A 22,731-nucleotide genomic window follows, 5' to 3' on the forward strand; every position below is an offset into this window, starting at 1 on the left:
CAACGACTTAACTTGCTCTCGTGCCCACGCTCTTGAGTCTTCCGAATTTTCCACCATCTGGCTACGACTTAACAGTCACTCTCAAACTAAATTCATCTGTGCTGTTTATCTCTCCCCTAACTCTTCTGACTATAGTAATTTCTTCGACTACTTAACTTCTAAAGTGGAGCACATTCTGTCCCTCTACCCTTTCGCTGAGATTTCCATTCTTGGAGATTTCAATGTTCACCACCAGCTTTGGCTTTCCTCTCCCTTCACTGACCACCCTGGTGAACTAGCCTTCAACTTTGCTATCCTCCATGACCTAGAGCAACTGGTGCAACACCCTACTCGTATTCCTGACCGTCTTGGAGACACGCCCAACATTCTTGATCTCTTCCTCACCTCTAACCCTTCTGCTTATGCTGTCACCCTTTCATCTCCGTTGGGCTCCTCCGATCACAATCTCATTTCTGTATCTTGTCCTATTTTTCCAATCCCTCCGCAGGATCCCCAAAGCGAAGGTGCCTCTGGCGTTTTGCCTCTGCCAGTTGGGGGGACCTGAGGAGGTATTATGCTGATTTTCCTGGAATGATTATTGCTTCCGTGTCAGAGACCCATCTCTTTGTGCTGAACGCATAACAGAGGTGTTAGTATCTGGCATGGAGGCGTACATTCCTCATTCTTTTCTCAACCTAAACCTTCTAAACCTTGGTTTAACTCAGCCTGTTCTCGTGCTATACATGATAGAGAGGTTGCCCACAAAAGGTACTTGAGCCTTCCATCTCCTGAATCTCATGCACTTTATATCTCTGCCCGGAATCATGCCAAGTCTGTTCTTCAACTTGCCAAACACTCTTTCATAAATAGGAAATGTCAAAATCTTTCAAACTCAAACTCTCCTCGTGACTTCTGGCATCTAGCCAAAAACATCTCAAATAACTTCACTTCTTCATCTTTCCTCCTTTATTTCATCCTGATGGCACCACTGCCATCTCTTCTGTCTCTAAAGCTGAACTCTTTTCTCAAACCTTTGCTCACAACTCCACCTTGGACGATTCTGGGCTTGTCCTCCTCTCCTCCTCCCTCTGACTATTTCATGTCTACAATCAAAATTCTTCGTAATGATGTTTTCCATGCCCTTGCTGGCCTAAACCCTCGGAAGGCTTATGGACCTGATGGGGTCCCTCCTATTGTTCTCAAAAACTGTGCTTCTGTGCTTGCACCTTGCCTGGCCAAACTCTTCCAACTTTGTCTATCGACTTCTACCTTTCCTTCCTGCTGGAAGTTCGCCTACATTCAGCCTGTTCCTAAAAGGGTGACCGTTCTAACCCCTCAAACTACCGTCCTATAGCTTTAATCTCTTGCTTGTCTAAAGTTTTGAATCTATCCTGAATAGGAAGATTCTCAAACATCTGTCACTTCACAATCTTCTGTCTGATCGCCAGTATGGCTTCCGTCAAGGTCGCTCTACTGGTGATCTTCTGGCTTTCCTTACTGAGTCTTGGTCATCCTCTTTTAGAGATTTCGGTGAAACTTTTGCTGTTGCGTTAGACATATCAAAAGCTTTTGATAGAGTCTGGCATAAAGCTTTGATTTCAAAACTGCCCTCCTACGGCTTCTATCCTTCTCTCTGCAACTTTATCTCAAGTTTCCTTTCCGACCGCTCTATTGCTGCTGTGGTAGACGGCTACTGTTCTTCTCCTAAACCTATTAATAGTGGTGTTCCTCAGGGTTCTGTCCTGTCACCCACTCTCTTTCTATTATTCATTAATGACCTTCTTAACCAAACTTCTTGCCCTATCCACTCCTACGCTGATGATACCACCCTACATCTTTCCACGTTCTTTCAGAGACGTCCAACCCTTCAGGAAATCAACAGATCACGCGGGACGCCACGGAACGCCTGACTTCCGATCTTTCTAAGATTTCCGATTGGGGCAGAGAAAATCTAGTAGTTTTCAATGCCTCAAAACTCAATTCCTCCATCTATCAACTCGACACAACCTTCCAGACAACTATCCCTCTTCTTCAATGACACTCAACTGTCTCCTCTTCCACAATGAATATCCTCGGTCTGTCCTTTGCTCATAATCTTAACTGGAAACTTCACATCTCATCTCTTGCTAAAACAGCTTCTATGAAGTTAGGTGTTCTGAGGCGTCTCCGACAGTTTTTCTCGCCCTCCAACTGCTTACTCTGTATAAGGGCCTTATCCGTCCCTGTATGGAGTACTCTTCGCATGTTTGGGGGTTCCAGTCACACAGCTTTGCTTGATAGGGTGGAATCGAAAGCTCTTCGTCTCATCAACTCCCTCCTCTGACTAACTGTCTTCAGTCTCTTTCTCACCGCCGAAATGTTGCATCCCTTTCTATATTTTATCGCTATTTTCATGGTAACTGTTCTACTGATCTTGCTAACTGCATGCCTCCCCTTCTCCTGCGGCCTCGCTGCACAAGGCTTTCTTCTTCCTCTCATCCCTCTGTCCAACTCTCTAATGCAAGAGTTAACCAGTACGCTCAATCATTCATCCCTTTCACTGGTAAACTCTGGAACTCCCTCCCTGCATCTGTATTTCCGAATTCCTACAACTTGTCTTCTTTTAAGAGGGAGGTATCGAGACACTTTTTGCAATCTTTGGAGAGCCAGCGCTCAAGTGGGCCTTTTTTTAACTTTATTTTTTTTTTTTGCCCTTGGCTGGCCCTCTTCCCTACGTAAAAAAAAAAAAAAAAAAAAAAAAAGTCTCACAACTTAAACATCTCTTCCATCCTCTTCACTCGCGGAAAGAATAGTTGACTCTGACGCGGGTGACAAAGTGGCGGCAACTAAAAGTGTCTCGTGTGCATGTTGCAATTGTAAATATCGGTTTCTATCGCACCCCACTGTGGCCGGGCCACAGTTGTGAGGTCGGAAGTATGGACCCACCCGCCACTACTCACCACTATTTTGTGGTTGCCACAAAAAGTGGCCCGTATGTATGTAGCTATAGAGATGTTTTCTATTTTGACCTTTTTTTTTTTTTTTTTGTGTGTGTGTGTGTGTGGCGGCCACTGACCACAAAAAAAAAAGTGGCTCGTGTGCACCCAACCTTATTTTATACCTCGGGTGTCTAGAGGAAAATGAGCGGTGACAGCGAGACTACTGCATGACATTTATTGGGCTCGTGACGACGCACACAACAAGGTACAGATAAGCTTCTCTTGTCCTTATGAATATGAAGAAGTGACGGCAAAGAAGAGATTATCAATTATTCCTGATATTTAAAATCTTGTTTGAGAATGTGTGTGACGTTGCATACCAAAATAGGACAAGTACTGTACATACTTAAAAAATTCACCTATGATAATGAGGTAAAAGTGAAGTAGTATCAATATTCACAAAAAAATATACAACAAAGTCAAATAAACAAATGGTGACAAGTTCTACTCATCTCCGACTTGTGTATGACTTGTAATGGATCCAATCAAGGCTAACCAGACATTACCCTCACAACTGCTGGGTGGCTGCGGCATCCTTCTGGCCTTCCCCTTTGGGTGTGGCAGCGGTGGCAGCGGCAGCCCCTTCCGAGAGCGCCTTCACCACCGAGGGCCCCACTACGTAGGTTCCCAACGAAGCCACCATCACCAGCGCCATGGTCGCCTTAGCTACCTGGTTCGGAGAAAACAACGACGGATGCCTGACAAGAACAGCTTCGGTGTAAAGGATGAAGAGGTGTGAAGGAATGGTTAGGGGAGTGGGTGAGGATATGGAAACGGGAGATCTTGGTCTGCGTATACACTTAACAAATTTAATAGTATTACTCATAAAAAAAACTCAGTCTCAACACCCTCTAGTCCTGTTCTAAGCTGTTAGTATCATTTATTAGACAACTATCTCGACAAGAACTAAATGGTTTTCAGACCCAATCTTCTGCAACCCATATAATACGTATTGTGAAATTTGTAAAAACTCTCCGTAGATTTATGCACATAAAGTATAAAAGTATAAGAATTGTCTTCAAAAGCCCTAACTTGGCACACAGAAAACAATTTTTTTCCTGTATTTCTATAAACTTAATCCTTTCATCAATTATTTAAGTTCTTTAGAAATCCAAAAAACTTGCTAATTGGCTACAGCTGTACGTAATGATAAATGACAAAGTAGAGTCAGCTCCCTACTTGATGAAGCAGTATTACTATCTGTATTTCTAACAAAAGTGAATGTCATCTTTCTGTAACAGCTGTCATTGGCTAGAGCTGTCTCTGACCTATCTCATGTTGCCTTCTTTCCTCCTCCCTCCACATCCCCCTTCCAATCCCCCCTCCCTACCCCTATGCTTCTCATTTTTCCTTCATCCCTACTTCCCCCTCTCTCTGGTAATTGAGACTTCTTGGAAATTCAGGCTAAAAATACTGATATTTACAATTACTTTGTTAAAATTATAATGGCAGGACAATTTCTTGTAGCTTTCATCTTTGTCTGGCTTTTCAATAACTCATTTGTAAACCCAAGGGTATGCTGCTCTCATTTATATCCTCCACATAAAAAAAAATATGTTCAACATCTGGAACAAGGAATTTGTTTTTTCTTTATTCTTTGACAAATTTAGTGATATGAATACCAAGACATCATTGGAACCAAAATTAACTTAACACTTTTGAATTACCTTTGTTAGATTTCTAAGAAGCACTGACCAAGATTAAGTTTCCTGAGTTTTCTATAATGAACAACCAGTTCTTTACTCAAGTCTTTAACTACAAACTAAAAAGAGCAGTCGCCTAAAACATGTGTTAACCAGATGAGCATTACTGGTCCCCACAGCACTCCCCACAGTGCTGCAATGGTAACAGTCATGGCTTATTAAATCATGTTATTAACAACATAAAATGCTGCACCAGCTGCAGTCACATTTCATCTGAGAATTCTATGTCAAAAGTTATCACATCTGATGTTTTCCAGAATGTCAGCCAGATGAACCCAACTCCCCACTGTGGTGCTCCAACCACAGCAGTAATCTCCTAGTAAACAGTTTACACTCACAAGCCAGAGCAAGACTCAATCTGCCGACTTTAGCAATGCCAGACCAGCACATAATCACTGTACTAACCTGAGGCTGGTGGTCATTTCCTCCATCTCTTTCAATTTAGCATGGTCATCTTATTATCAATAGGACATAGGGTTTAAATTCCTAATCAAGATAATTTGAGTTTGTCTTATTCTTCATCACAAATATCTCATTTACCTAGCAGAAACTAAGTATGAGGAATGCCCCCATACTAATCTAGCAATGTGTAAGGCTAGCAATTAAACTCTTTGCCTCTGTTATGAAAGGTTTTGCAAGAGCAAATCATAAATTCTTGTTAGCTAGCTATGAGATCAGAATGGTCTACATCAGTGCTTCTCAAATTGTTTAGTTCATTGACCCACAAAGAAGCCTCAAGTTCTGTCAATCCCTTAGCAACCTAGCTTAAAAAAAAAAAAAAAAAAAAAAAAACAATCAATATTGTTATCAGACTTAATAGTACCAGTAGTAATAGTAGCAGTAGTAGCTGATGTGCAGCATGATAAGAAAAAAAAAAGGGTAACACTCAGTAAGAAATTATGTTAAGAAGAGCTTGAATGAAGGTAGTCTTAGCAGTACTGCTAAAATTTCTGAAGATTTACTTAAACAAATTAAACTATTGATGTCTGAATTCAGCAAATTGATATATCCTACATAAATTTAATGGTGACATATATACATACTTCAATTTTTCACAAATTATCAAGAATTTCAAATCCAAGGTTTTAATTGCGTCTACGACTCAACAGTAAATATTCATTGACCCCCTGGTTATTCCTCAATCCCTTAGATCATCTCATCAACCCCCTGGAGATCAGTATCAGTCACTTGGAGAACCCTTGGTCTACATGCAACAAAGTAGTAAACAGACAACAGAGGAAAAGACTCCACTAGTATAAATCAGCACTTTGTGACAGCACATCACAACAAGTTTTTTGTTTGCTATTACAATCTCAATAATAGTTGGTAGCTATCAGCATGTTTTCAATGCTGAGTTCTAGCAAAGTTCTTTCTCTCAAACTGACACCAAGGTAGTCTGTAGATGACAGATAAAGACTGAACTTACATTAGCTCTTCCCTGGATAGTGGTAGAGTTGAACTTATGGTGGAGATTGAAGGGGAGTCGCTCCACGTAAGCCTCCCCGGGGGCTTGGCCTGAGGGAGGAGCACACGGTATGAATCTTTTACCTCCTGGAACATAACCCATCACTGCAACCCTCCACTCTCACATTGCACACACAATGGCCATAGCACTGGAACACTCAGCTGCCAAACCAACATGACAAGCAAATGAGACCACCAAATAAAATGGTCCTTATAAAATATATTATATTCTCACAATAGTAGGGGACATGGACACATGCAAACACTGGACTTTAATATTATTATCATTCTGGCAGTCCACAACCAGTAAGCTGCACTCATCCCCTCCACAATGTAACAATTTCATAAGTTATCTATTCTAATGGAAAGATCCCTTCCTATTAAAACCACATGACTCAATCTTCATATCAACCTCCGCCTAAGCTATTGAGATTATGGCTGATTATTTACTGTTGCTGGTAAACTTCCAGTAGACTGTATGCAGTGCTACCTCAAAACATTCTTTCAGTAAAAACCTCTAGAACTTTCTTCTGTTTTTCCTTCTTCCAATGACGAACAGTTTCAAAAAGGTGCATTGAGACACCTCCAGAAGTAAACAAGCCAACTTTATTTGTTTTCTTTAAATAGCATTAAATGCAAAATTTCCCCTTTCTAAGCCAGATTCCTTTACATAAAAGAAGAAAATAAATATTGACTGTTAATTCTAACAATCTTCAATTGAAGGTGAGCATCATCTGGAAGTGTATGAATAAATATTAAATGTGAGAAAAATGCCCACTGACCAGGATGCAGACTTTGGACAACACTGAGTCAGCAGCTTCATTACACCAATGCAATGAACTACATCATCACAATGTTTGGTATTTAGCAAAAAAAATTTAACATCAAGTAACCAACTTAGTATTTGAACATTAATTAAAGTAGAAATTAAAGAAGTGGACACAAAGTATTAATAAAAATACCTTCATAAACTAATTTTCATAATTTGTACATGTTACATACAGAACAAAGACACCAGCTCCTTAAAGTAGAAAAAATATCACAATAGTTACAACAAAAATAGAGGCAAGTCACTCCCTTAATAAATAGCAGGGTGAAGGTAGATCCAATGCATTCTCAATTCCATAAAAATGCAAATAAACAAAAATTAAAACAAAAATGTCAACACAGTATTTGTGCACTAGTATAGAAAATTGTTGCTCATTGCATATTCATTCATGTGCTAACTTTACTTTCCTTTAGCAGAACATCATGAGAATAACAGGAAATGCACAAGACAGCTTAACAGCTACTGTACAAAAAATTAATATTCACTTCCAAAAACAAGTTTACATATTACAATGCTCATTATGTTTCCTGATTTTCTACCTCATCAAGTTCACAGCCAAAGTGTTTGTCAAAATCTTTGTTCTTTACTTTGCCTTTCTTTAACTTTTTAATCATTCTGAAATCCTCCTCCAAATCATCCAGATCTTCCTGTGTAAACTGATGTCCTTTTCTCTTTTTCTCATTCTTTTTCTTCTTCTTTGCTTTCTTCTCTTTAGTTTGAGACCAGGACTCTTGCTTGGGTTTATGAAGCTTCATCCCTGGCCATGACCCAGTTTCCTTGTATGTACTTAGCTTTTGCTGTCTACTTTTCTCTTTTTGTTTATCTTGGTAAGCAATGGTATTATAATCCATCTTGACTGGAACAAAATCACTAATATTGATACCTTTCAATTCTGGCATTCTAGGCATTTTCAGCAGTCCAAAACTAGTTGCCATCTTACCAAAGTTTAAATTCTTAAGGCTAAGGATAACGCTACACTCATGCTTTGCGTAGGATTGAACAAATGACACAAATGCTCTGTTAGCTTTGTCCATTACAAGTCGGTCCTGCAGCTGCAATTTTCTTATTTTCTGCTGTAGGCCAGGTATGGAAACTGGACATTCCATGGGACTCAAGCTCACCTTCTGATTTATCTTTATAAAGTTTACATAATCAGTCTCACACGGCAGCAGCATCACTAAAGCTGAGCCTTCATTTCCTATCCTTGCTGTCCGGCCACATCGGTGAACAAAAGATGAGGCCGTGGATGGAGGATCAAACTGTATCACCCAATCAACACTTGGAATGTCTACTCCTCGACACATGACATCAGTGCATAACAAAATCCCAGAATTTAGTGATCTAAACCTATCAAATATCTTGAATCTCTTGTCTTTCATTTTCCCATGTATACTCAGTACCTGTGACTTCTTAAAAAGGTCTCTCAGAATGACTGTGAAGTATTCAACACATGCACAAGTAGCAAAAAAGACCATGGTTTTCTCCTTTTCTCTTTCTTTAAGAAGAGTTACCAGTGTACTGAATTTCTTGTCCTCTTCACACACCATATAGTAGTTCAGCAATGACACAGGAGTCCTCTCATCACCTGTAGCCTCCTTCTCCTTCACTTTGACCTTGACAGGATTCCTGAGACCAGCACGAATCAGGCTTATCACATCTGAGGTCTGGGTGGCAGAAAAAAGTCCAGTTCTCCTCTGCTTAGGAAGATAAGCAAAAATAGTATTAAGTGTGTTGAAGAAGCCAAGGTCAAGAAGTCTATCAGCTTCATCAAGGATGAGAACCTCAAGTGCTTTCACCCCACCAGCCAGACTGGGGCCACTTGCTGAATTACGTGCCAAGAGATCCTGTAGGCGGCCTGGGGTTGCTACAAGTATGTGGCTACCTCTGGTCTTGAAATTTTGAAGGTCATCCCCAACCTGAGATCCTCCAACAGTTAGCAAAGAACTAAACTGTGGCAAATGTGCCAGAAAGCTCTGCAATACTTCATAAATTTGTGTTGCTAATTCACGTGTCGGAGAAATAATGAGAGCACCAACATCATGCTTTTTCAAGGGTTCTTCTCTCTGAACTAAAATTTGAATGATGGGAATCATAAAAGCTAAAGTCTTCCCACTTCCTGTCACAGCCTCAGCTGCCACATCCTTGTGAGTGAGAAGCAAAGGGATGCATGCAGCTTGAACTGGTGTCATTTTTTTGAAATCCAGATCTTGGATAGTACGCTTCACCGGCTCCACAAGTGTCAGTGGAAGGCTGTCCCACAAGGTGTCCATGGTGGAGGCACAGAAGTCACACTGCAATGTCACAAGCCTCTTCTACGTAATCACAAGAACTACTCTGAAATAAAGTCAAAATAAAAAGAAAAATAATTCACCCATAGATTCTTGCATTTCTAACATTTAGGCTATTCTTTTTAAAACTGTTTACTCTTTATTGAATTATTACACCAGAATAAATTTGCTATGAGATTTAGTCCTAAAAGTAGCATTTCTTAAAACAAATTTAATTCATACGAAATGTAAGCATGTTACATCTCTTGCTATCTTCTATCACTATTTCCAAGCAAATTGCTCTTCTGATCTTGCTAATTCCATGCCTTCTTTCCTCCCGCAGCCTCACTGCACAAGACTTTCTTCTTTCTCTCATCATTATTCTGTCCACTTCCCTAATGCAAGAGTTCACCAATATTCTCAATTATTCATCCCATTCTCAGGTAAATTGGAACTCAATGTGTGTTTCCATATTCCCTACTTTGTATGATTTGAACACTTTCAAAAGGAAAGTTTCAAGACACTTATCACGTAATTTCTGACTTTTGCTTTTGACTTAGTTAAAGAAATGGCACTTCAGTAGGACTTTTCTTACTGCAGTTTTGTTGTCCTTGGCCAGTGCCTCTCCTACATAAAGAAAAGAAAATTAATTATGTAGGATACAAATACCTGTCCACACACTCCTCATTACTGTAAGTGCATGATACTACCGGCAGCTTTTTCTTTTCTCTCAAAATTATGCTATACAATCTAACTATTCACTGTCACTTTCTCAGTTGGACAGTAGTTACAAGTGACTGATTTGATGATCAGCTGATTTGCTGCTGTAGCAGTCTTATTGCCTGTTGGATCCTTTATGGCCCCTAAATCCACTACTTCCTCCTTAGGTTAGCACAATATTTCAATCAAAGTTATTGGGATATGGAGGAGCACAGGAAGTTGGGATGGTGAAGCTGGGCACTGAGACTAGAGATGTACCGATACCAAAATTTTGGCCAATTCCGATACCGATACCACCTAATTGGGCTGATACCGATACTACTACCGATACTGATACCACAGATACCGATACTACTACTTATAGTGATTACTGCATTGGACACCAGGATGAGTTGGTAGACGGCGAGCGTTATCAGATGGGAGGCTTTGTTTTGGGGGATGCTGTAAGTCCTTCTGAGAACGTTTGTGAAATAAGAGCAATTCTAGAAGCTTTTTGAAGCCATTTGCAAAATTACTCAGTAATTGGAATGAATATCTTCTCAGTCTTCTGATTCTTGTCAGTTATTTTAAATTCTTACTTCTTACTCCTTTAGCGACCATTTGGTCTTGTGCATTTTCATTATTAATTTTATTGACGATATTTTGGCGATCAAAAATATTTTTAAAATTATTAAAATTGTAAAACAGACACAAAATATTAGCAAAAGAAATTCATTTTGTTGTGTATGTTTCTCTTCAATTAAATCTGACATCCTTTGATATTAATTTATTAGACATTAGTAGACCAATTCAGAAAATGAGCTTTCACCTAATCTTTTCAATTAAATAGAAAAAGTTTAGTTTATTCTAAATTTCTAGTGTATTGCTATGATCTTAAATAATTAATATGCAACAAATTATACACAATGCACATGATTACAAAACAGAATCGTTACTTTCTTAGTTATGGAATTTTTACATCCTTAGGTTAACACAAGTAACTCAAAAATTAAACTTGCATTAAAATTAATATACATATATAATTCGAGCTTCCACCTATTCCAGTATGATATCTTGGAAAAGGCTACCACTAGCACTGTTAATTATAAATCAAATAAGAATATGCTGTTATTTACAATAATGCAAAATGCCTAACTATATATATATATATATATATATATATATATATATATATATATATATATATATATATATATATATATATATATATATATACCAAATTATTTTGTTGGAGTCTCAATATCTGAAGTTTGACATTCTTAGATTATAGTTAAAATACATAAGCTTTTCACCTGTGTGAACTTTGTGTGGGTGGAGGAGCAGCGTCTGACTGAGAGACAGTGAGAATGCGTGGTGACTCATGACTGACCGTGTGACAGGATGCCAGAGTTCAGCCTATACGCGTTTCATACACATCCAAATTAAAGGTTGTGGCTTATTACCACAGAAAACAGTATTCTATGACATACGGTAATCACCACGGAAACTTAATATCCCGTATTATATCAATTTGGTATCATCAATATCTTATATCGAATATATCACTAAGTAGTAAATTCCTTTTAGGTATCGGAAGTATCGGCATAAAATAAGCTGATACCAATATCCAAAAAATGGGCCAATACCGCCGACACCGATGCATCGGTACATCTCTAATTGAGACTGAGACAATCACGGACTGGGGACCAAGAGAACAAAGGCAGAGTTTTGCAGGTTTTTAAAAAAAATCAAGACTTCCCTTAGCCACAGACTTTGTACATGGCAGTGTGGTTACACTCCCACACCACACTAGCAACATTCACTCACCGTCACCTGTTACGCACAAGCTCCACTCATACATACCAATACTACTCACTTCCAGAGATATTCCTCAGGCCAGTGTGGCTTCATGCAGAGGGTTACTCACACAAACCTAGCAATTCTCAGACTGTATTAGGTAAACTTCATGGCAAAGTGATGATTCCCTCTATAATTCAAAAAACATGTTATACTACAAATTTCCAATCTTACTTAGTGTATAAGCATCACTAATATGTGTCAATCTCTGTCTACACTATTACCAATATCACTGAATATTCCTTACACAAGAGGAGGTTTCCATGCATCTGAGATCACAGACATAATCTGAACTGGCTCATTTCAAATTATAATACTGGCTACGTGTTGGCATCTCTCTTCCTCTACTATATGTGTACAACCTGCTACATATCTACCTCTGAACTAACACATGCAAAGTTTGAGCACTCATTTTGAATTCTGATAAAAGGCTTATTACCCAATATACTAACTCTGACCATTACTCTGTTAGTCTCACTCCTTCCCCTCCCTGCCTGGGTAGTTATGATGGCACATGGCTACCATTTTATTTATCATTAAATATCATACTCATACTATCCTTGTGTAGTGTTTATCAATAAATCTGATATCCACTAATATCCCTCATCTCATCATGGGATGCTGTTAACCTTTCTGCTGCAACACAAGACAATCAACACTACCATAAGTGATGCATGACTTATTGATAAGCATATACAAGGAAAGAAAAAGAAAAGATTTTAAAATATCTACCCAGTTCACAGATTGGAGGTGGTTATAAAGCAGGTAAAGATGTCTCAGAATTATTAGTAATGAAGGAAAGATATGCTAAATAGTCATCAAAGGGTTAAACTCCACAACTTATAAAATCATGACTGACTAATTGACAATTTCACCAAAGGATATGCATATCTCCACATTCCATCATGGACAGTCGCCCAGCACAGCCATTGTATCTATTTCATACACCATGGCTAAATAAGGGTTCAATATGTATATGTGCATTAGCATTTTCTACTTTGGATAACCCTGTTCCTTTAAAAAGAGAAAATAACATGACAAGAATAACATGCCAGAACCAGATTGAATGCTACCATTTTATGGCCTGCATGATTTGCCCATCAGCATATCCAGTTTCAATATGGCATCAACAAGGACCAGATCACTCAATAAAATATTTTTAGCTGTCCTACAGCGTGAGCAGCACTCAGAATTAACATCACACAGAAAAATACCACCACACAAAGCTTAAAGAGGTTAGTCCCACTACATTAACAGTTAGATTACATTAGATTAATTCAGTATTTTTTTTTTCTATCTTTAACTTTGGCTCATTTTATGGTCTTTGCTGTTATTCAACTAGCCTGCATATAGTTCTGGAGCAAATATTTCTAGGAAATTTATTTCAATTGCATTTGTGCATTGACTTTGAATATGAAAAAAGTTAACTCTTTTTATAGTTTCTATATACAGAGTGCCTCAAAATAAAGATAAATATGTAAAAGATATTATTTTACTCTTTCACCAATCTCAACATGGCTAATATCCCTCTTCTTATCATATACAGCTACTCATTCTGAGTAATATGAACCCTATATCTACCCATTGGAAATGGTTTATAATGCTGATAGCAATTTTAAATATTTATCAGTTTTGGAGGAACTAGGTTACGCACCAAGCTTGAAAGTGTCACATCCCATGCATGTGATGGACAGGCAGACACTGAGCCACACCAGAGAGGATGTGTTTATCTGTGCATCTGTGCGTGTGTTGCATCTTTTGTACAAACATTATACTGATCATGGTGATTGGTTCTTTTGTTTGAATATGCAGCCATTAGCCAATAAAAATACTGAATTGATTCAGTCAATTTCAGCATCATATTTCATCATTTTCATGCAGGAATGCCACAGAACGTCTGACTTCTGATCTCAGTAGTTTTCAATGCCTCAAAAACTTAATTCCTCCATCTATCAACTCAACACAACCTTCCAGACAACTATCCCCTCTTCTTCAATGACACTAAACTGTCTCCCTCTTCCACACTAAATATCCTCAGTCTGTCCTTTACTCATAATCTTAACTGGAAATTTCACATCTCATCTCTTGCTAAAACAGTTTCTATGAGTTAGTTCTGTGGCGTTTCCGCCAGTTTTTCTCGCCCCTCCAACTGCTAACTCTGTACAAGGGCATTATACATCCTTGTATGGAGTACTTTTTTGCATGTTTGGGGGAATTCCACTCATACAGCTTTATTAGGTACAGTGGAATCAAAAGCTTTTCGTCTCATCAACTCCCCTCCTCTGACTGACTGTCTTCAGCCTTTTTCTCACCGCCAAAATATTGCATCCCTTTTTATCTTTTAGCGCTATTTTCATGCTAACTGCTCTATTAATCTTATTAACAGCATGCCTCCCCTCCTTCTGCGGCTTTGCTGTACAAGGCTTTTTTTCTTACTCTCATCCCTATTCTGTCCAACCCTCTAATACAAGAGTTAACCAGTATTCTCAATCATTCATACCTTTCACTGGTAAACTCTAGAACTCCCTACCCGCTTCTGTATTTCTATCTTCCTATGACTTAACTTCTTTTAAGAGAGAGGTGTCAAGACATTTGTCCCAGGCTTTTGAGTAATTCTTCTGAATCTTTTATGGAGACTGCAATTCCAGTGGGTCTTTTTTTTTTTTTTTGCCCTTAGCATTCTCCCTCTTACATAAAAAAAAAAAAAAAAATCATGCAAAGGGGAAAAGCAGCTCAATTTGAAATATCTGAATCAGTCTGAGGAAGATGTCAAACTGTGGTGGTTGTAGTTTGGGTTATTTCAAGTGTATTCATCAGTCATCCATTCTGTGACAGTTCTAATAAGTGTGTACAGTTTCTTCATGAGCAGTGTTCTGCCAAGCAAAGTGACCTAATTGTCACAAACAGTGCAAATACTGGAAAGACATGCAAAATATATGGAGAAGCATGGAAAGTTATATTATACCAAAAATAAAAAAAAGGTTGGCATTAATTTCTCCATGAGAACAAGGTAACAATGACATATGTATTTTTAAGCCAAGCCACTTAGGCTAGGCTAGGATAAGCTAGGCTAATAATTAGGTGGCACTGTCCCCGAGAAACCATCCCGCGCGCTCGCCTCCATTCCTGGCTCCCCCTTCGCAGCTCTTCCACCCAGCTGATTTGACGCCACATAAACTGAGAAATATATGGTATATCATTTTGTTTCTTACGCAGGGGTTCCTTGAGACATCATGTATTTTAAGGCTTACACAAGGGTAAAAAGGTTGAGAAACGCTGCCTTATTCGCTACCATATTTCTCTCTCTCTCTCCTTATTCGTTTTCATATTTCTCTCTCTCTCTCTCCTTATTCGGTTTTCATATTTTCTCTCTCTCTCTCTGACCAATAGCGTGGCTTCATATATATTTGACGTCAAATCAGCTGGGTGGAGGAGCTGCGAAGTGGGAGCCGGGAATCGCGGCGAGCACGCAGGACGGTTTCTCGGGGGCAGTGCCAATTACCAGAAAATTGTGTTTTTTGAGGGGAGGGGTGTGAGGTGGATCAATGAATAAAGTACAGTGTGACTTGCGACGATAACTAATCACAGATTCACTCAAACCATGTTGAAAGGTAATTAAAAAAAAAAAAAGGTGATAGACTGGCGAAAGAGCAAAAATTCACCAAATAAAGAGCATTAGTCAAAAATGTTATAATACAATAAAGACAAATAGTGACGCATTTGAACCATGACAGCATTTCAGTCCCCAAATTGACTACTGATTTAGAGGCGTAGTTTTTCATGATCCTTCTTACATCGGCCATACATTCACAGGAATCAAGCTTCCTCCCTGCGTTGTTGGAGTAAAAGTATACCACCAGCGATCCTGACAACCTCACCTAAACCCTTCTATCTGGCTAAATTTGGGAGATTTTTATCGGTAAGAGTGATGAGCAGCTTCAATGAAGACACACACCTTTCACATAGTACTTGTAGAGCTCCTGAAGCAGGCAAAAGAAGGACATCTCGTCTGCCTGCCTGCAACAACGTGCTGGTGTTTTGGTTGGTTATGAAAGATTTATATGTTGGCTCCCTCAAGTAAGGTCATAATAAATTTTGTTTTCTTAATCACAACAAATGAGTGCATTATTTACATTATATCCATATAACTCTAATATTAACAGTTAAAAAACGGGTGCATAAACTGATACCATTGAAGAGAAATGAAAGATGTTTATATACATGACTATAAAAATTAACAGGTGAGTAAGTAGGTAAATAAACAAACACAAACAGATAAATAAACAAAAATAAATAAATAAATAAACAAAAACCCGATGAATATATAAACTAGGTAACACAAATGATATAAATACAGCATACATCTTCACACATTCTAGGAGCCTGTGAAAGGAAGAGGTTAATAATTAAGCTTTCGTTGTCTTTCCTTACTTCCTTGAGTTGCACCTAAGTCCATTACATACCAAGGCAAATTGACAGAGAGCAGCCAATTCCAATAGCATTAGTAGGAGATAATTCCCTACTCTATATAGAAAAATGGATCGGAAAGGTCAAAAATTCTAAATAATGCCCTTGACTTAACTTGACGAAATGCAGCTCTAGCGTCTAAGTTCATGGCTTTGCATTCCTTCAACACCTATCGTCTACCTCTCTGTACAACGATTGACATACGCTTGGGTTTTATCTGACGCATTCCATATTCTGCACTTAGATATAAAAACAAAACTGATATAGAAGGAAATTTAAAGAATCCTTAAAATTCTGATAGCAATATACAGAGTGATGATTGGCATGGAAAAATGGATAGGGAAGACACACACACACACACACACACACACACACACACACACACACACACACACACACACACAGGTAGAGACGAATCATACAAAGGAGACCGATTAAATTACAGAAAGGCTGATATTGAGAACCTCAATAGCTATTTCAAAAACGTGAAATGGGAGGAGATGGAAACCTCAGAGACGGTGCAAGAGAAGTATAACTTATTTTTGGAAATATACAAAATAGGAGTCAGGGAATATGTCCCGAAATATAGACCTAAAGTAGAAGGAAAGAAAGATTGGTTTAATGCAAGGTGTGCTAGGGCAAAGGAGAAAAGGGATGGAGCATGGAAAAGGTGGAGGAGAAATAGAAATCCAGAAAATAAGGAAAACTTCAAGGCAGCGAGAAATGAATATGCTGAGGTGAGAAAGGAAGAAGAAAGGAACTATGAAAAGGACATTGTCGAAAAATGTAAGGAACAACCGAAATTGTTCTACAGATTCATAAATGGAAAAATAAGGCAAAAGAAACAATAGAAAGGTTAGAAGGAGAGAACGGGATGGTGGAAGACCCAAAAGTAGGTCAGAACTATTAAACAGTAAATTTCAGGAGGTCTTTACTAAGGAATCCAAATTTGAAAGACCACAGGGTAATAGAGAGACTGTCCATATGAAAGAGATTAAAGTAACCAAGCTTGAAATAAAAGAGTTGATGACGGAATTAGATGAAGAGAAGGCAATGGGACCGGATGAAGTCTCAGGCAGAATATTAAAAGAATGTAGAGAAGAACTAGCAAGTCCTATATACAACATCATAAAATGCTCAATAGAAAATGGAACAGTACCAGTAGAATGGAAAAGAGCTGAGGTGGTTCCCATATATAAGAGCGGAAGGAAGAACCTTTAAATTACAGACCGGTATCACTAACTAGTGTAATATGCAAGATGTGTGAAAGAGTAATAAAGAAACAATGGATTGAGTTTCTTGAAGACAACAAATTATTATCAAATAGCCAATTTGGTTTTAGAAAAGGTCGGTCGTGTGTAACAAATTTATTGAGTTTCTACTCTAGAATAGTTGATAAAGTACAAGAGAGAGAGGGATGGATTGACTGTATTTATTTAGATTAAAATAAAAAAAGCATTTGATAAAGTGCCACATGAAAGATTACTATGGAAGTTAGAGGAGAAGGGTGGCTTAAAAGGAAGCACATTGAGATGGATGGAAAATTACTTGAGGGGGAGAGAAATAAGGACGGCAGTTAAAGATATGAAGTCCAAGTGGAAAGCAGTAGACAGCGGAGTGCCCCAGGGGTCAGTATTGGCACCAATACTTTTTCTCATATATGTATACGACATGCCAGAGGGAGTGAACAGCTACATAAATCTGTTTGCGGACGATGCGAAACTGTGCAGAGTCATAAAACAAAAAGAGGATTGTGAAATACTGCAGGAAAACTTAAACAAGATCTGGAAATGGAGTAAAAAATGGGAGATGGAATTCAATGTGGACAAAAGCCATGTCATGGAAACGGCGAAAAGTGAAAGACGACCAGTGGGAATATATAAGATGGGAGATGGAGTAGAACTAGAAAAAGTAAAAAAGGAAAAGGACTTGGGAGTCACGATGGAAGAAAACAATCAACCGGTAAGCCATATTGATAGAATTTTCAGAGAGACATATAATTTGCTAAGGAATATTGGATTAGCATTTCACTATATGGACAAAGAAATGATGAAGAAATTGATAAGTACTAAAATAAGACCCAGATTGGAATATGCAGGAGTTGTGTGGACCCCCATAAAAAGAAACACATAAGGAAATTGGAGAGACTACAAAAAATGGCTACAAGAATGGTTCCAGAATTTAAAGGGATGACATATGAGGAGAGACTAAAAGCTATGGATCTACCAACCCTGGAACAGAGAAGAGAGAGAGGGGATCTGATACAAGTTTATAAATTGATTAACGGAATGGATCAAGTGGATAATGAGAAACTAATCCTGAGAGAAGAATGTGACATTAGAAGCACAAGATTGCATAGTAAGAAACTGAGGAAGGGAAGATGTCTGAGAGATGTTAAAAAATTTAGTTTCCCGCAAAGATGTGTTGAGACTTGGAACAGTTTGAGTGAGGAAGTGGTGTCAGCAACGAGTGTGCATAGTTTTAAAGAAAAATTGGATAAGTGTAGATATGGAAACAGGGCCACACGAGCATAAAGCCCAGGCCCTGTAAAACTACAACTAGGTAAATATACAACTAGGTAAATACACACACAGTGTAGTGATTAGCACACTTGACTCACAATCGAGGGGGCCCGGGTTCGAGTCCCGGGAAGCGGCTAGGCAAATAGGTATGCCTCTTAATGTGTAGCCCCTGTTCACCTAGCAGTAAATAGGTACGGGATGTAACTCGAGGGGTTGTGGCCTCGCTTTCCCGGTGTGTGGAGTGTGTGTGTTGTGATCTCAATCTTACCCGAAGATCGGTCTATGAGCTCTGAGTTCGCTCCGTAATGGGGAAGAATGGCTGGATGACCAGCAGAAGACTGTGGTGAATTACACACACACACACACACATGCACACTCAGTGGGTATACAGCGACCGAGGAAGGACGTGGCCGGGACAGCTCCTGGATTTTCCACGCAGTCCTACTGTCTTACAAGTCTCTTTGCAAAAGAAGTGGCGCTATAGTCCCTTGGCACAAGCATGGAATAGTAAGTGAAGGAGAAGGTGGAAGAGGAGCTAGTAAACTTGATATCTGAAGGGAAAGAGTCTATCAAGGGAGCCAAAATTGTCAAGGAAGTTGCAGCTGCCATCATGCCAGGTTTCAAAGGTAGTGAAAGGTATTACCAGCAAGTTGCTGCTCACGTCTGCTGACACGCAAAAAATCTTCCTCGAACATCGCTACGAAAACGTCTGCCTTGAACCGTACACAAGAAAGGACAATCTTCGAATATTTGGTATTAAGGAAGAAACCGACGAGGATGAAGATATTTTCCAGACTAAAGTTATTGAAGTTACTGCTGACATTGGGGTTAAGTTAGAAGCAGATGATATATCCATTGCTCATCAGTTGGGGAAGGTCGGTGACCGTAGCAGGCCTGTGATCATGGGTTTCTGCCACCGGAAGAAGAGAAAGGCAGTGATGAAAAACAAGAAAGAACTCGAGAAGAAACAGAAGAAAATCTACATTAATGAAGATTTAATACCACTGAGATCTACACTGCTGAAGATGGTCAAGGAACAAGCGATTGAGAGGAACGTCACTGCCAGGAATGTAAGAATATTGGCAAGGCTCGCGGATAAGGAAGGCCCGTGGAGATTACTATACCGGATGATCTCTTAAAGTGGGTATCGATCACCTGATTGGAAACGTCTGAAACTGGATCACCTGGTAAAGTAGGAGTAGGGTGTTGCACCAGTTGCTCTAGGTCATGGAGGATAGCAAAGCTCAAGGCTAGTTCACCAGGATGGTCAGTGAAGGGAGAGGAAAGCCAAAGCTGCTGGTGAACATTGAAATCTCCAAGGATGGAGATCTCCACGAAAGGGTAGAAGGACAGAATGTGCTCCATTTTGGAAATTAAATAGTCAAAGAATTTACTATAGACAGAGGAGTTAGGGGAGAGATAAACAGCACAAACAAATTTAGTTAAAGAGTGATTATTGAGTCAAAGCCAGATGATGGAAAACCCGGAAAATTCGAAAGCATGGGCACGAGAGGAAGTTAAGTCGTTGCGCACATAGATGCAACATCCAACTTTGGAGCGAAAATGAGGATAGAGAAAGTAAGAGGAACAGAGAAGGGGCTACTTACTGTCAGTTGCCTCAGACAGCTGTGTTTCGGTGAGGAAAAGAAGATGAGGTTTAGTAGAGGAGAGGTGGTGTTCTACAGACTGAAAATTAGATCTAAGACCGCGAATGTTGCAGAAGTTAATGAAGAAAAAGTCGTGGGAGGTGTCAAGACAATTTGGGTCGCCACCGAGAGAGTAGTCCGACCTGAGAACATTTCTGGTCTCCTCCCCAGAAAGGGACTCCGAGGCTTGACTTGGAGTCGCCATTTTGAATTTAAAATTTTAAGTGAAGGGTGTGTGTGTGGTAAGTGCTTGTAGTTTTGTGATAAGTAGGAAAGTTGTCTTTAGAGGACAGGCTGTAACTGCCCCCTTGAGTTGTGAGACACTAAGGAAAATGTTCAGCGAGATCACAACTAGCTTTAATGGAAAGTTCACAACACCCCCTGAACTAGTGCTATTAGACCTCGCTGGGAGTAAATTATCGTTTCGGTAGATGTCTACTATCTCCTCCTACAATGCTGACGATGATACAGTGTTGTTGTGTGATAGTGAAGCAAACTTGAAGCAGGCACTAAGAGCGCTTCATAGAGAAATAAATTATTATAGACTAGAGCCAAATCGCTTAAGTTTGCACATATTGATCCACAGCAGGAAGGTAGAATTATTAACAAACTTAGCGCAATTTATTAATGTTTCGTTACGAATGTTTAGGTAATTCTTAGTTTTAAGTACCTCTATTAATCAGGAGCTGTGTTCCATACATTATAAAAACAAAGTCTGACCAATAAATATTATTTTCTTTCTTCTTTCTTTCTTGTTTTACACACACACACACACACACACACACACACACACACACACACACACACACACACACCGCGTAGTGTAGTGGTTAGCACGCTCGACTCACAATCGAGAGGACCCGGGTTCGAGTCCCGGGAAGCGGCGAGGCAAACGGGCAAGCCTCTTGATGTGTGGCCCCTGTTCACCTAGCAGTAAATAGGTACGGGATGTAACTCGAGGGGTTGTGGCCTCGCTTTCCCGGTGTGTAGAGTGTGTTGATGTGGTCTCAGTCCTACCCGAAGATTGGTCTATGAGCTTTGAGCTCGCTCCGTAATGGGGAAGACTGGCTGGGTGACCAGCAGACGACCGTGGTGAATTACACACACACACACACACACACACACACACACACACACACACACACACACACACACACCACTTTCAAGTTCCCATCCCTGTTCCCTCTTGTTACCGTGGTTGTTGTAGCCCCGTCACCCGTATGGGATTGCCGACCTGGAAAAAGTATACACATATATATGAAAGAAAGTGTGTGTGTGTGTGTGTGTGTGTGTGTGTGTGTGTGTGTGTGTGTGTGTGTGTGTGTGTGTGTGTTCACGGTCGCCTACTGGTCACCTAGCCAGCCTTCCCCATTACAGAGCGAGCTCACGGCATACAGTAGACCCATCTTCGGGTAAAACTGAGATCACACCACACTCCATACACCGGGTAATAACCCCTCGAATTATATCCCGTACCTACTTGCTGCCATAAAAAAAAAAAAAAGGATCACATATTTTTTCATTTTTTATTAGAAATACAATTAGGAAAGCTGCTTCATCAAGGTCCGGGGCTTATATAAGATAAATCCATTACATATAAGAAATCGTCAGTAGTAGTCGTAGTAGTAGCAGCAGCAGCAGCAGTAGTAGTAGTAGTAGTAGTAGTAGTAGTAGTAGTAGTAGTAGTAGTAGTAGTCTCATCATCATCACCATCATTATCATTATGATCATTATTATTATTATTATCATTACTATTATTATTATTATCAATATTATTATTATTATTATTATTATTATTATTATTATTATTATTATTATTATTATTATCATTATTATTTGTTTTTACTATTATCAGTATCATTATTACCATCATCATTAATATTATCATAATCATCATTATCGTTATCAGTATTATCACCGTTATTGTAATTACTATTATTTAATCTTATGATGGTGGTGGGGTGATTAAACAACAACAATAACAACAGCAACAACAAGAACAACAACAAAACAACAACGAACACTACTACTACTACTACTACTACTACTACTACTACTACTATTACTACTACTACCACTACTACTACTATTACTACTACTACAAACCATAAACAAAAAATCAAAATCATGCTTCAAGGCATTTCAGAAAGCGGCAAGAATACAAGAATCAGTAGGCAAGCATTCATCCCGTCAATACGGATGGCAGCACCGCGAGAATCTATTCTTAAGATATATCCACACAATCAACGCTAGAGTGATTTAGCCACACGCGGTTGTCTGGCCATATGAGGGTAACTGCATGGAGCGATAAGAGATATCA

At 39.2% G+C, this 22,731-nt stretch overlaps 1 protein-coding gene across 2 annotated transcripts; it reads right to left on the reverse strand.

Annotated features, from left to right (window-relative positions):
- Nucleotides 1-6,716: 6,716 nt before the first annotated feature.
- Nucleotides 6,717-15,835, reverse strand: LOC123505332 (ATP-dependent RNA helicase DDX55-like). Of its 2 annotated transcripts, none has more exons than XM_045256522.1 (2): nucleotides 15,732-15,835; nucleotides 6,717-9,287 (listed from the first exon to the last, which is right to left on the reverse strand). In XM_045256522.1, the coding sequence occupies exon 2, from the start codon at nucleotides 9,221-9,223 to the stop codon at nucleotides 7,472-7,474; it is 1,752 nt and encodes a 583-aa protein (XP_045112457.1). In that variant the 5' UTR covers nucleotides 9,224-9,287; nucleotides 15,732-15,835; the 3' UTR covers nucleotides 6,717-7,471. The 2 variants fall into 2 exon arrangements, with proteins under 2 accessions (XP_045112457.1, XP_045112459.1); XM_045256524.1 differs by having other exon boundaries at nucleotides 6,717-9,282; nucleotides 15,732-15,829.
- Nucleotides 15,836-22,731: the final 6,896 nt, after the last annotated feature.

The sequence above is a fragment of the Portunus trituberculatus genome, chromosome 18 (genome assembly GCF_017591435.1).
Source record: "Portunus trituberculatus isolate SZX2019 chromosome 18, ASM1759143v1, whole genome shotgun sequence".
Taxonomy (NCBI): Eukaryota; Metazoa; Arthropoda; class Malacostraca; order Decapoda; family Portunidae; genus Portunus; species Portunus trituberculatus.